The 14,111-nt window shown below is 35.7% G+C and overlaps 2 protein-coding genes and 1 non-coding gene across 10 annotated transcripts in view; all 3 read left to right on the plus strand.

The window, feature by feature from the left end:
- LOC136268686 (protein NLRC3-like) overlaps nucleotides 1-6,612 on the plus strand; it is a 44,938-nt gene extending 38,326 nt beyond the window's left edge. For 2 of the 7 annotated variants that reach the window (XM_066064086.1, XM_066064092.1), the window contains 4 exons: nucleotides 1,684-4,918; nucleotides 4,974-5,482; nucleotides 6,315-6,464; nucleotides 6,515-6,612. In XM_066064086.1, the coding sequence (XP_065920158.1) occupies nucleotides 1,684-4,484 (2,801 nt within the window). In that variant the 3' untranslated portion in view covers nucleotides 4,485-4,918; nucleotides 4,974-5,482; nucleotides 6,315-6,464; nucleotides 6,515-6,612. The remainder of the gene's footprint in view (nucleotides 1-1,683; nucleotides 4,919-4,973; nucleotides 5,483-6,314; nucleotides 6,465-6,514) is intronic. The other 5 variants (XM_066064087.1, XM_066064088.1, XM_066064089.1 and 2 more) reach the window with 5 other exon arrangements.
- LOC136237394 (small nucleolar RNA SNORD57) lies at nucleotides 5,394-5,457 on the plus strand. Its single transcript, XR_010692457.1, has one exon. It is a non-coding gene; the product is annotated as a small nucleolar RNA SNORD57 (small nucleolar RNA).
- Nucleotides 6,613-9,057: 2,445 nt separating the features above from the next.
- Nucleotides 9,058-13,734, plus strand: LOC136268698 (electrogenic aspartate/glutamate antiporter SLC25A12, mitochondrial-like). Of its 2 annotated transcripts, XM_066064142.1 has the most exons (4): nucleotides 9,058-9,125; nucleotides 12,369-12,458; nucleotides 13,318-13,405; nucleotides 13,489-13,734. In XM_066064142.1, exons 2-4 carry the CDS (start codon nucleotides 12,407-12,409, stop codon nucleotides 13,661-13,663), a joined length of 315 nt encoding a protein of 104 aa, XP_065920214.1. In that variant the 5' UTR covers nucleotides 9,058-9,125; nucleotides 12,369-12,406; the 3' UTR covers nucleotides 13,664-13,734. The 2 variants fall into 2 exon arrangements, with proteins under 2 accessions (XP_065920214.1, XP_065920213.1); XM_066064141.1 differs by lacking the exon at nucleotides 9,058-9,125 and having other exon boundaries at nucleotides 9,174-12,458.
- The last annotated feature ends 377 nt before the right edge of the window (nucleotides 13,735-14,111 follow it).

The following is a 14,111-nucleotide window of genomic DNA, read 5'->3' on the forward strand; positions in this document are numbered from 1 at the left end:
TTCTCTACCATTCTCATTTCATTTCACAAGAGCTCATACTGAATGTGCAGGGGGGTGGCTTCGTCTGAATTAGTCAATGTTTGAAGTAGATCGAGATACTTTAATAGAGCGGTCAATCACTCTAATATAACAGTCATGTTTCTACAAGTGCTGTATTTTTATATTGTAAAGTCTGAAAGTAGCTAGTAATTTAACTACACAATGCAATGCTAGGCAGAAGTTGTAACTATGCTTTGCTGTATTAGAGCTGTTTGTGACTGCTCTATTAGAGTATCTTGATCGTTTTAATGCAGTGCAAGATTAAAGCTGAGTAAAGTGTTACTAAGGGTTTACTAGTTAAAATGGGTGTTAGTTGACTGCAGTTGCATGCCACTAAAATTACAGTTGTGTTTTAATATTCTATCACTGTAATTTAAATTAAAAGGGGTTTCTGTCTAACAAAAAAATTTGAAATCCCATCCAAAACAGCTTATAGCTGTAAAAAAGTGTGTGTCTAAGTAAAGTAAAGCAGAGGTAACTGTGACAAAAAGTAATGATATCATAGTGTGACCATGTGTGAGGTATGCAAGTTGTAAAATTAATATTAATATGATAATACAATATTATTGTTGAAGTGTTAATGAGAACTATATGATGCTGCTAGTTTTTAAGTGTGTGAGCATCTTCATAAATGCCACACAAATTTGATTCTCAGTAAAGCAAAGTGTATAGATTCTCTGATAGCAATAAATAGTTTTGAGTTTGGCTGCCTTTGTATATGGCAATGCTATGAACAAAGGAAAGGCGGGAAAACTCAACTATTTATTGCTATCAGAGAATCTACACGCTTTGCTCTATTGAGAATCAAATTTGTGTGGCATTTATGAAGATGCTCACACACTTAAAAGCTAGCAGCATCACATAGTTCTCATTAGCACATTGTATTATCTTATTAGTATTAATTTTACAACTTGCATACCTCACAAAATTGTCGCACAATGATATCATTACTTTTTGTCACAGTTAACTCTGCTTTACTTGGACGCGCACTTTTTTTACAGCTATAAGCTGTTTTGGATGGGATTATTGTTTATAAAAACAGTTAACAAACAAGTACACAAAAATTGAAATTTCAACTAGAGCAGGGACCACAGCACATCAATGAAAAGTACTGAAAATGTGCCTTCTTACTATGATTTAATATCATGCACTACTCCATCTTGTTTCAGTACTTTTTATCGATGTGCTGTGTAGTTATAAAGAAATCAACACTCAAAACAGCCAAGCTGTGAAAAAGTGGTGCAACCTCAATGGCCTGGCAGAGGTGTACACAGGAATTTTGAGAAGGAGTTTCCACTACAGCTAAGTGACTGTTCTATTAGAGTAGTTAATACCTAACTGCTTTGAGTATATTCGTAAACTTGTTGTTATAGTACTACTAGTGCACTAAACTGGTAATGCTTTTATGTGAGACACCAAGATAAAAGAGATGTAAAGTAAAGAACTGTGTAGTAGTAATACTAGTAGTGAACATGAGGAATATTTCAGCTTACCATAAGTTTACGTCACTATATGTAAATTCCCCTACTGTTAAATTGGCAACAAATTTAAAATAGTTACTATAGACTAAACAATGTAGACCACACAACATTTAGGGTTAATAAATATGTTTGTATGTATATTTCCTGCCTGAATTTTTTACAGCCAAAGGCCAACAACTAGTAGTTGATATACTACAATGTAATTTATCTGATACATACAAGGAGACCAGGTACAAACCTGTTGGAGCAGAATGGCCACCCAACCAACCTAAAGTTATTGTCAGTGTTGCATTAGTTCATTACAAAGGGAAACGTACTAAGCAAGAATTATTGCAAATAGCTAGTAGACACAAAGAAGGTGCTCCTTCCATTGATAAACTAGTTTCAAATTATCATGGTTCTTCTGCTAAAAGACCACGACTTGATCACTCTAGGATCACCAAAGATATCACTGATATATTTGCACCAGATCCCAACACTAATGAACTACCCACACGTATTCTAATAGAAGGAGCACCCGGTATTGGTAAGACTGTACTGGCCAAGGAAATTGCATATTGTTGGGCCAACAATACATTACTGAACAATACCAATATCTTGTTCTTATTAATTCTTCGTGATCCTGCATTACAAAAGGTTGAGAATACCAGGCAACTAATTCAATATGTTAGTATGAGTAGTCTTAATAATGAAGAAGTTGAAAAGTGTATTTCACAACTAAACAGCATCAAACTGGGATTTGTTTTAGATGGATTTGATGAATATCCCTCATCACTTCAGAGAAGATCTTACATTGTAAGTATCATTAATGGTGAGGTATTTCCCAATTCCATAGTAGTTATCACTTCACGACCAACTGCTACAATATCACTACATGACCGTGTTGATAGGAGAATTGACATTCTTGGGTTTGCCAAGGAAGAACGAGAGGAATATATTTTACAATCACTTGATAAAGAGAAGAAAGAAGAACTTGACAAATACCTTAAACAAAAACCAACAATTAATACATTGTGTTTTATTCCATTACATTTAGCAGTACTGTTGTACCTGTTCCAGCAGGGTAGTTTACCTGAAACACTAACTGAAATGAATGAATCTTTTATCATCCATACAATATATCGACACCTCAAAAGACATGAACTAACACCATTTGGTGTGGTAGACAAGTTGGACAAAGTTCCTAAACCAATCCTTGATATTGTGTACAAGTTAGCCAAGTTAGCATTTAAAGGTTTACAGCAGAACAAGTTGATATTTACTTTAGATGAGATCAAAGAAGCATGCCCTAATATTAGTAACATGTTAGGGGCCATTAATGGATTTGGTTTATTACAAGCTGTACAGCATTATCCACAGAAAGGAGCTGGAGAGACTACTTCGTTTAATTTCCTTCATTACACAATGCAAGAGTACTTAGCAGCTAAACATGTCACAATTCTCCCTGATAAAGAGCAAGTGTCATTGATGGAAAATACATTTTGGGATAGTCAGTTTAACTTCATGTGGATGATGTATGTTGGAATAGAGGGAGTAAAAGCAGAAAATTTTGTCACTTTTATCAGTCAAGGAAAAGTCTACAAGAATAAAAATGAATTACGAGTTGTTGCAAATGACAAAAGAAAACGCTTACACGTGTTCCAATGTTTTATGGAAGCAAAAAGTATTGCAGATACTCCAGAGGTTATAACATCCATGTTTAAAGATGGTAAGGTAACACTTGATAAAGTAAAGTTACTTCCACATCACATTTCATCATTAACATTATTCATATCAACTTCATCTATGGCCTGGAAAGTACTACAATTGAGAGATTGTCATATTGGTGACATTGGGATGAGTGTTTTGGAGCAGTTTGTTGGTGACAACATAAAAACAATGTCAACACTAAATTATTTTGACTTTACCAATAACCCCTCATCCCCATGGGGTGTGTACTGCACCATCATCAGACATTGTAGTAGTAATAGTTTAACACTTTGTGGAGATGATGGAATGGAAGAGCATGTTGATGAGATAATAGAAAGTTTACAAGCTAATGTAACATTGCAATCATTTATACTTGAGCATATTGGAATTAACGGGATGAAATTGTTTATAACAGTTTTGAGTAGCAACACAACTCTTACTAAAGTGGGTTTGTTATGGACTGTCTTTTCCAGTAAAGAGCTGATAGAATTCCTGGAAGCAATCAAATACAATTCTAATTTACAAGAAATTTGTCTAACACATAACAATGTTACAAAGTTAGACTTGAATAGGATAAAATATTCCATCAAAAATTTATCCCTTACATTTCCAATACACACATCATGGAATGAGATAACTAATAAATATGGGAGGACTACACTCAAGTCAATGATTTGTACATTATATAACAATTCTGATGATGGTAGTGATGATATTGAACAATACATATGGACATGTAAAGAAACATTTTCTGATACTGGAATAATACTATTGTGTGATTGTATTAAGGAAGACAAGACAACACAAGAACTCAACATGTCATATAATAACATCACCAGTGAAGGAGCAAAATGTATAGCTGAAGCCATTAAAGTGAACACAACTTTGCAAAAACTTGACATTAATAATAATAAATTATCTGATGATGGAGCAACAGCCATCAGTGAGTGTCTCAAGTATAATAATTCATTACAAGAACTCAACATGGCAGGTAATAACATCACCAGTGAAGGAGCAAAAACAATAGCTGAAGCCATTAAAGTGAACACTAGTCTCCACACACTAAACATCTATCATTATCATCTTAGTAATGATGATAGACCATCATTTAACATGACTATACTAACTGCAGTACACGATAACACTACTTTGATGAAACTGACACTACCATTTGTATATGGTGATAATAAAGTAAAACTTACTAGTGAAGTGGAGAAGATCAACAAGGAAAGGACAAGACAAGACATTAGTACACTAACTTGTCGTTACTACTAGTAGTACAATAACTACAATCCTTAGTGGAATAGTTAAGAGTGTTACAACAATGTTAATCACCTAAACAATGTCAATTGTATATATCAACAGATACTACAAAGTATTTTCTATTCAAGGTGTAATATGTCTTATATCAATAGATATCTAATGTGTTTACCTATATTAATATTGTCATTGTTTAATGTACAGTACAAGTGTTGTGATGACTTCTGTCATAATTAACTGTGAAATAGTAAACAATCTGTAATAAGGTCAAATTGTTATAAAACTGTGTATTGTAATTTGTTTGTGAGTCTTTTGAGTTTATTCTGTCAGATTTGTAGTGGTTATTGTCCTTGTTACTGGAGGAATACAGGGAGGGTCTTCTGTGCTACAGTGGAGGTCCTACTGAGAATAACGTGCAGGACAACACTGTATACTCCACCAAGAAGAAGGTTAGGCTACACAATAGTATTCAGTTAGCTACTTATCATGTTTATTTCACCTCAGTGATGATGTTAATTAAGGAGGATCAGTCTCAAGGTTACAAATGGAGTAATGTATTTGTTGTGAACTAGTTCTACCAACCTCACTGAAACAAGCAAGCACAGAACAAACCAAGAAATTTTCAGACAATGTTTTAATTTGTACACACATGAGCTGTGCCTGTACTGGTCACTATATCATGTAATACTGTTGGTTGTGTTGTGTTGTTGTTTTTGATAAGTTGTTTTGTTGTGTAAAATTACAGTATGCTACAGTGGAGAAGGATGGGGAGAAATATTTGACTTAAAACAATTTTGTATGTGATTATCTGAAACTTGTTGATCAGGAGACCAACTCAGAAATTATCAATCTTATCACCAAAATTGCTGACGCTACAAAAGACAGGTGAGATGTTCACTATTAGGATACACACACAACTAGTATCCCATATGATGACATGTTACCTGATGATTGAGTGGAGGATTAACTGATTTAATGAGTCTGATGGGATGATGTGACCATATCATTATTAGGTACCAGCCTATTATGTTTACTATTGTACTTTACTGTAATACTCAAGAATTCAGTCTGTAATTATGCTCTACCTCATTTCCCATATTGTACTAATAATTAATTTTGTACTTTTTGAATGAACTAATAATAGCCTACAAGGTAGATATGTTGCTACAAAATATCTGTGACCTATACTGAGCAAAACCTGACTACAGTCAGTTCATGTTCAATTGAGCCCCGCCAAATATAATCATATCAAAGAGGTGTGAACATATCTCCACTCCCAATGGTTTGTACTAGAACAAGTACATTTTTATGTTATAAACATGTTTGTGCCCCAGAATTGTCTTAAGTAAAATATTTTAAGAAGCCTCATAATTTGCTTGTGCTTGTCAGTATCAAAGCACTTTTTATGATAGATAAACAGTTCCAGTGTTTAAAGAGGTTCACAGCACTATAAAATGTTTGGGCAGCTGGCTCAAGTACACACGTTTCCAGAATGTTTGCAACAAAACCGTATAGCGCCAACCAAAAAATGTGATCCATCCAATTTGAAATACGTATGTCCAATTACGTCACCACAACTTTTGTAGGTCACATTTGAGGTGACTTCCTGTATTGCAAAGATTCCACAATTCTCTGTAACAAGAGTTATTAACAAGACATGAGGGCTCAGGTGAACACAAACCAACTATAGTTTGCATAAAATGCAAATGCCAGAAATGAATTTTATATGAGTTTTTTCAAATTCATTACCTTATCTGATTTTCCCTTGATATGTAATGTTGTTCATACATGTATAATACATGCCACAGACTTACCTTAATGGTTATTTGTCCATCAATTTGTTAGGCACTTCTGGAATGATGGTGGCATGTAAGAAAGAAGACTGGTGTTCTTTTCACAATGAAAAATCCTGGGTTACTTCACCATGGCAGCGTATTAACTTTGCAGATAGCGTTAACAAAATGGAAGCAGAAATGGAAATGGAAAATGAAGAAGGTATGAATATTAATTGATAGCAATTTGTAAATAAACAAGCTACTAAACAGAATCTCTACCAGAATTCAGTACCAGTTATGCTGCAGTGAATTACTAGGAGAAGGTGATGGCATACATGGCAAAGATGATAAAGCAAATGGATTTCCTGGTAATTATGTATAGTCACAAATACCAAAATAAAAAAGTTTACTAGAAGAAAATATGGTTGTTATACCAATGAATACAGTCAGCACTTCCACCACTCTACGGCTCCCTCTCAGCCAGGAAGAAAGACTGTATCTTCATCATCAGCTATCACTAGCATTCCTACAGTATTTTGCCTCTGGCTAGCAGTCCTCCACCAGGTAGTGGGATCACTTCTTTAGATTTTTTGACACCTAGCAGGGGTACTGGCAGCTCACAAAAAACTACCGTGATGGCAACGCCTACCTCCTTTGGTAAATCAAATAATATTAATAATGTATTGTCCATTATTCTAACCATAACATCTAACAATTTGATGAGGATGAGCAAATTGTATAATGTTTATTCAACAGTATCAGCTAGTGCATGTTCTGTGATGGTTCTCCCTGTAGTGGTCTATTCTTCTTGACCAGTATGTCTGCTGTCATATTGAATTGGCAACAATAATCAGAAATGAACTGGACATGATGATAATGGACTTAGTAATGTAAGTGAAGAACATTTTGTAGAGTAGTGAACATGTGAAATGTGTTGAGGAAAACATAGTAGTGGGTATATGAAATTGATTTGGGAATACTGATCACTTAGGAACCAGGGTAAAATCACTTGAATGAAATAAATGTCTGGGCCATAATTTGAGACAATACTGAATATTGTAGTGGACTACACTCATTTGACCGGTAATTTAAGATCATTTGTCTTACTCCAGTTTTATTAAAATATAATCACTCACAGTTAATTGTCATTAGCACTGTGTTTATTTGTTGATATACAGGAAACTTCCATAAGGTACTAAGCAGTACTACAGTTCATCAACAAGTTAACTTTAACTTTGAAAGTACATTTGTAAAGCAGTAATTTGGGACTGATCACTCACATGAGCTTTTCTATGAAGAGTTTGTACAGCTTTTACAGGTAATCTGTGTGCGTGCGTGCATGCATCCGTGCGTGCATGCGTCTGTGCGTGCGTGCGTGTGTCACTGTTTTACACACAAGACACATTCCATTTTATCATGTGTTGATTTTTGTTGATCATCAGAGTCTTCCAACTGAACATGCTAGACAAGCATTTATCTCATGTGATCCAGAGGGGATGAGCTCCATTCCTGCAGTTGACTTTATCAAGTTGATGAGCAAGATCAGAGAATTTAGAATGTCCTCACATGTAAAGGACCACCTGCTATCAGTAAACGCATTTGTAGTATAAAATTTAAGATGTTGTGTATGTGCTTTCTGTAACACCCTATTCACACTAGCCGGGTATTGCATGGCATAGTTCTCCATCAAGCTGTACTAAGCCATGCCCAGCCAACTCAACAAGATGAGGCAGGTCAAAATACATATTCTGGGCAATCAACCTTAATAATGTGTTGTTGTTAAGCATTTGGCTGTGCTCTAACTAACAGTATGTATAGGATTTACCTTGCTTCCAGTAGACTATTATAATCCCAACCATTTTGATCTACGTACCAATGCCTATTGATATTCCCAGCTAAAGAACCAAATTCCTACAACACAGTAGCTACATCATTGTACAGCTTAACATTATATGTGCTCATTATTATCCGGGGCATGCGATCTCTAGTTGCAGCAGATTGAGCTGGATATATTAAAGTTATACGTAGTTGGATAGTGTGAACAGGGTGTGAGCCATCATCCAACTGTATATACGTAGTTGAGTGACATGTGGATTTTCTGATCTACTGGTGTAGGTTGCTGGTGGGTCAGTTGATCAACAGATCAGCTTTCCATGGTTCAAGGCATTTAATCAGTTGTTGGGTAACTTGGATATTATGGAGAAGATAGTCCATGAAGCTGTCAAGTCTAATCCTAATAACACTGCTACTAAAGGTTTGTGTATGTGGAGTGTACAGCAAGTGGCTTAGTGTATCATGTATCATATTGATTTTGAATTATGCACTATGTGTCTGGGTTATGGTCTACAGTTAACGTATAGAAAAGTTTAAGAAGTTTTGTTTGCATAAGAAAGCTAGAGTACTTATTCTGTCATTACAGATGAAGTCATGAGAGTATCACAACAGTATGCACAGGTGAGTATCCCAAGTAATGGTTACATTTTGACTTTCATTGTATTCTAATTGTTTAGGTCACACCTTTACAAGTAAACATGTTATTTGATTTGTGCAACCTTGAAAGAAGAGAACGATAAGTACTTCCTGTAAGTTACAAGATGTGTCTAAATGTATGCTGGTAGCTTGTTCTTGTAGGTCAATTGTTGTCAGTGACTTCAACAAGCTACTCTACTGGGATCCTATGGTAGTAACTGCTCCATTAAAGTTTGTTATATGTCAAGTCATGGTCTTACCTATTTCCTATTTTAGTAAGTGTTAGTACACACATGCTGTATTTCTTCCATTTTACAGTTACATACCTTGACAGTAAACATTGTATTGTTTGTTGTATAGGTACACTTTAGCTTGTTGTGGCCATCCAATCTCAGAGCTTCTATTATCTTAAAGGAACGGTGCATTGTTTACATGGCAAAGCCATTAAAGTTTATGATACAGCATTACTTAATTGCATGACATAGAATAATATAGTAGTGGTGAAGTTTATACAACATGTTTTAATCTTGTACTCCTACTATATACATATAGCGAGACACAACTGTATGAAATTAACACTACACAACAACCTATGTCCATGTATCACATGCTTATCTGCTTTTCGTCTGTTACAGTAAAAGTGTGTATAATTATGGTTATGTAATGATTTCACTGCCAGTGAAATAATGTGGATTTAAACGGCTTTAATACATGCATTGTACCTGTAAGGGCATGTCCTCAGTTGCCTTATTATGTTATTCTTTGTCATTTTTTCAGAAACCCTCTTTAAAAATCCTAGATCTGCCAATGGAGATGTGTATGGCCAGCAAACATAATCACTGACTCATTCTCTATTTAGTCTTGCTGTACTTAAGGGGGTTGGGTCAATTGGGTCACGTCCTGCGTTATTGAATATCTTGGACTAGATCACATGTGAATTGAATTAATTAGTTTAGTTTGATGATATGGAAGTGTACCATATAGTCTAGCAGTTTGCTTTGTGTGCCACGCCCAGTAGCTCACATGCATACACACATATTTGTGGAGTAGTGCTATGCAATAGCAAAATTTTCACAAGAAAATTGATAGTAATGAAAATATCAAATATGTATTGCGATAGTATCTAAATGACAGATCAGTAGTTAGCTGCTTGTACAATTGAGAATTTTGTGAACAAACTTGCTAATTTATACACTGTTACACCTAATCATTGCTCCTTTCTTGAGAAAAGACAAGAATATGGTTCATGAACATAACTACTTAGTAGTCATTAGAAGTGTTATCCATCACAATAGTGTAGAGGCTAAATATCACGATACGATTTGAAAATTAATATCACGATACTCGATGTTTTTTGACTATTGCCCAGCTCTAATGTGGAGCCACACTCCTTAATCAGTAGGTGAGTTATAGGATTGTACAAATCCATGCCAGTTGCTGTCTGCAGGCTTTTTGTAAAACCACTCCCAGTAATTGATTGTACAAGTCATGGTCTAATCTTGCAGCAGGCCAACTACTTTCATGAGGCATTCTGAATTATCAGGAATATGTGATACTGTCTGTTTGTATATGTGAAGCCCCACTAATTTATCAACAAGGTGAATTAAAGTTTGTGGGTGTGCAAAAGAAGCCACACCCATTTACAGGTGTATGGGAAACATGTTTTGCTGTCTGTAAATTTATGTACAACCATACCCACTGACTGGGCAATTGGAAACAGTGGAAATGGAAATTGGAAATGGAAAACGGAAATGGTCAAGTTGTCATATAAATGTACCCTAGAGTATATAAAACCCTTGTATAGTGACCACCTCTTAAAGACAACCTTCTTATAAAGACCACTTTGTAATTACTGTAGATCTCCAAGATGGCTAAGGCATACTGACCCACTTCATGGTCACCTATTAAAAGACCACCCTCTTTACATAGACCACCTCTCCACATTGTAATAATACCTAGGTTCCAAACATCTATTTCATAACTTATCAAAACAGCTAGATCAGCTAAAAAATAATATATTCTTAAGTAGAGCTGAGCGATAGTGCAACTATCACTATCACGATTTGATAGTAACTTTTATATCACGATAACGATAGTATCACGATAGTACTACTAGTTATCAAAGACACTCAACTTCACATAAATGACACACAAATAATCCAATTACACACCACGTATCTCGTTTTCTAACGCTATATTGGTAAATTGTTATGTATTACAGTTGTAATCTTTGTTGTGCATGCTCAACTGGACTTTCACAGTTTCCTCAACTTCAACACTATCATGTTTGCTGCTGTTATTCATGTTTGTGAGAAATGTTTTGATATATTGCGATAGTATGATTGCATACTATCATTATCATGATTGTTACTCACTATCACGATAATCGATAGATTGCAACTATCACTCAGCTCTATTCTTAAGGTCATCATCTCTTTATGAGAGCCTTATTTCAGTTGCATGGACTAAGGAGTTAACATATTCTGGTACATCTGAACTAAGCGATAATGGTAGATGACTTGAATGAAGTGTGGACCAAAATATGGGAGATGACATTGACCTCTTTCTATGAGTCATGTTTGAAGCTTATCAAATATTACCATGGTCTTTATAAAACATGACCATGAAGTGGCCTTACCTATCTTTAGAACCTAATTACATTGTAGTTTTTGTATAGAAGTAGTCTTCATACAGAGGTGGTCTTTAAAAGTAACACTATGTGAGGTTTTACCCTAGGACAGTAAGAGCCTAGCTGTCTTGATAATGTCATGGAATAGATGCTTGGAATCTTAGTTATTATTACGTGAGAGGTGCATGGTCTTTGTAAAGAGGGTGGTCTGAAATGGTCTTTTAAGTCAGCTATCTTTGAGATTTAATTACAATGTGGTCTTTGTAAGGAGGTGGTCTTTATAAGAAGGTGGTCTTTAAGAGGTGGCCACTAAACAAGGGTTTCACTCCAGGGTACGTTTGTATGATGATTTGACTATTTCCATTTTCTACTTCCACTTTCCATTTCTGGTTTCCGTTTCCACTGTTTCCAATTGCCCCCACTGACTTATTGTTAACTAGCATTGGTACCTACAGTTCAGGACTGCTTACAATATTACAAAGTATGCGCTAAGCTTATTCTTGTATCTATATAGTAGCAAAAATTCATTGGAAAAGTGCCAATCTCCTAATTACAAACAATTACATCTCATAGGAAGCCGTATCTCACTACCCAAGATTCAACACCTTTGCAGTAGTGGAGTAAGTAATACATTGGACACAAAAGAAGACAAAGGCAAGTCCGTGATGCACATCTTGTAGCTATGGAGGCAGGCCAAACAGTGAAAAAATTAATCCCATAGCATTTACCATTGTCGAATTATGCTTGTCTGAAGGAATCAGTTAGTCATAGCAAATTGATTTTTCAATTTTGCTTTTTGGATCATTCTGAAACACATTTAGCCTAATCAATGCTGCTAAGTTGTGAAGAAAAGGTGAGGCTGGTTTTCCAGAGATATTTTATGGCAGTAAAGTACCAATCTTCATCATCCCCACTATACACTAGTGGTGACTGTATGATAGTATGTCAATGTGTTATATGTGATACTGTGGATTAGAGATTAACATAGTTGCAGAATAATGTTGTGATAGTTTTTTCTTCCACTATAGGAGCTCACTAAATCTAGAGGAGACATCAACATCTGGATGAAATTGCTTGAACCAAATTACCGTTTTGCCTTAGGAGGCATTGGTGGAGGTAAGAGCCATCACAATATTGTTCTAATGTTACAATGCAAATTACAATTGAGTGTGTTAGCGGTACATGTGTACACTTGTAGCTGCGGGAGCTACAGCAGTTTATCCTATTGACTTGGTCATGTTTACAGCTTTACCTGTAGCACAACCAATTAATCTTTCTTTATATATAATAATCCTCATTAATCACTTTTCCAATATTCATTACACTCTGTTCATACATCTTTTGACCTGTGTACAGCATGGTATGACTCGAAATAAATTGCAGTATGAGTCAATCAATCGTATTGTGCCGAACTGGGTCCAGAATGATACAACAAGATGAGGTGGGCTGGCACAGGTTGGCCCATTATAGGATACAATATGAACACATTCTGGACTAATAATATTTTGCTTTTGTTGGCCACACAGCGAGTACTCTAAAAGTGTTCTACAACTACTATAACGTACTGTGAGATGTGCCATGCTTCCTAACTGTTTTGTTCTACTGTCATTATTGTTGCAAATAGGGGTACACCTTGTTGAGTAGTAGTGTGGACAAAGAAAATTTTAGTGCGATAATCTGGAAGCGTGAATGGACCAAAAGGTACATTTGGACAACCTTTGGGTGTGCCAAAGTAATTAGATGATATGTTTTATGGCAGTTTTTGTATACAAATTTTCGTTGAAGTATTTGTGGGCACACATCTCAAGAATGTTTTTGCCAGGTTGAAATTCATCAGAAAGGAACATACAGTGACATGTGTGAAAATACTTCATTTGTGTTCCTTGTCTGCTTATTGGGCCACTCAACATGTTACCATGTGTCTTGATCAGTTGTGTGTTGGCAAGTTGATGTATTTCTTTATCTTCTTGTTTAGCTCGTATCAGATCTTCTCCAAAATTTGGTGTAACACTTATGACATATGAATTACTACAAAGAGTTTTCCAAGTGGACTTTGGCAAAAGGTAAACACTCCCAAGAGCCATACCTACTGTAGATTATAGTTCCAATGGTCAGTGTATGTATTTACTGTTATTTTTACCAACAGTAAACCACCTAGCAGGAAACGTAGTGATGTTGACCTGTTACCGCAACGAGACCCTGACATGATAGGAGGTTTCAGAGTAGCTCATCATTGTTTGGCTGGAATGGAGAGTAGATATGGATTAGTATTTCCCAAGAATTCACCATCACCAGTGACTACCAACCTTCAGAACTCATGAAATGTTTATTATTATTATTATAAACATTTTGTCGTCTTTTGCATTAAAAATAATGTATTTTGATGCACTGATTTGTGTGATTTCTCTTACTACTTCTGATGTGTTCTTTTTTGCAGTACTATACCTTAAACAAAATCATGAGGACCAAAGCCCATTGCCCATAGGCGGCAGAAAGGGGGGGCTTAGCCCCCCCTCAGAATGATATCACGCCAAACTTATCCTTGGAGTGGGGCTGAAAATCGTAGACCATTGCCATTGGTCCAGTTGTATGATATAGTGTAGTCTTGCGCAGCTGATTGATCCAATGACAAAAGAAAAGATCTGACTGGAGTGGAGTGTATGGAGTTTTGTGGTGAGTGTAGGGCTATCTCAGGAATTTTATCTTTTTTTATGGTCATGCGCACGATTCACGGTGCAGAAGCGTGATGTATGAACTATGACGTAATGG

Source organism: Dysidea avara, chromosome 10 (assembly GCF_963678975.1).
Source record: "Dysidea avara chromosome 10, odDysAvar1.4, whole genome shotgun sequence".
Taxonomy (NCBI): Eukaryota; Metazoa; Porifera; class Demospongiae; order Dictyoceratida; family Dysideidae; genus Dysidea; species Dysidea avara.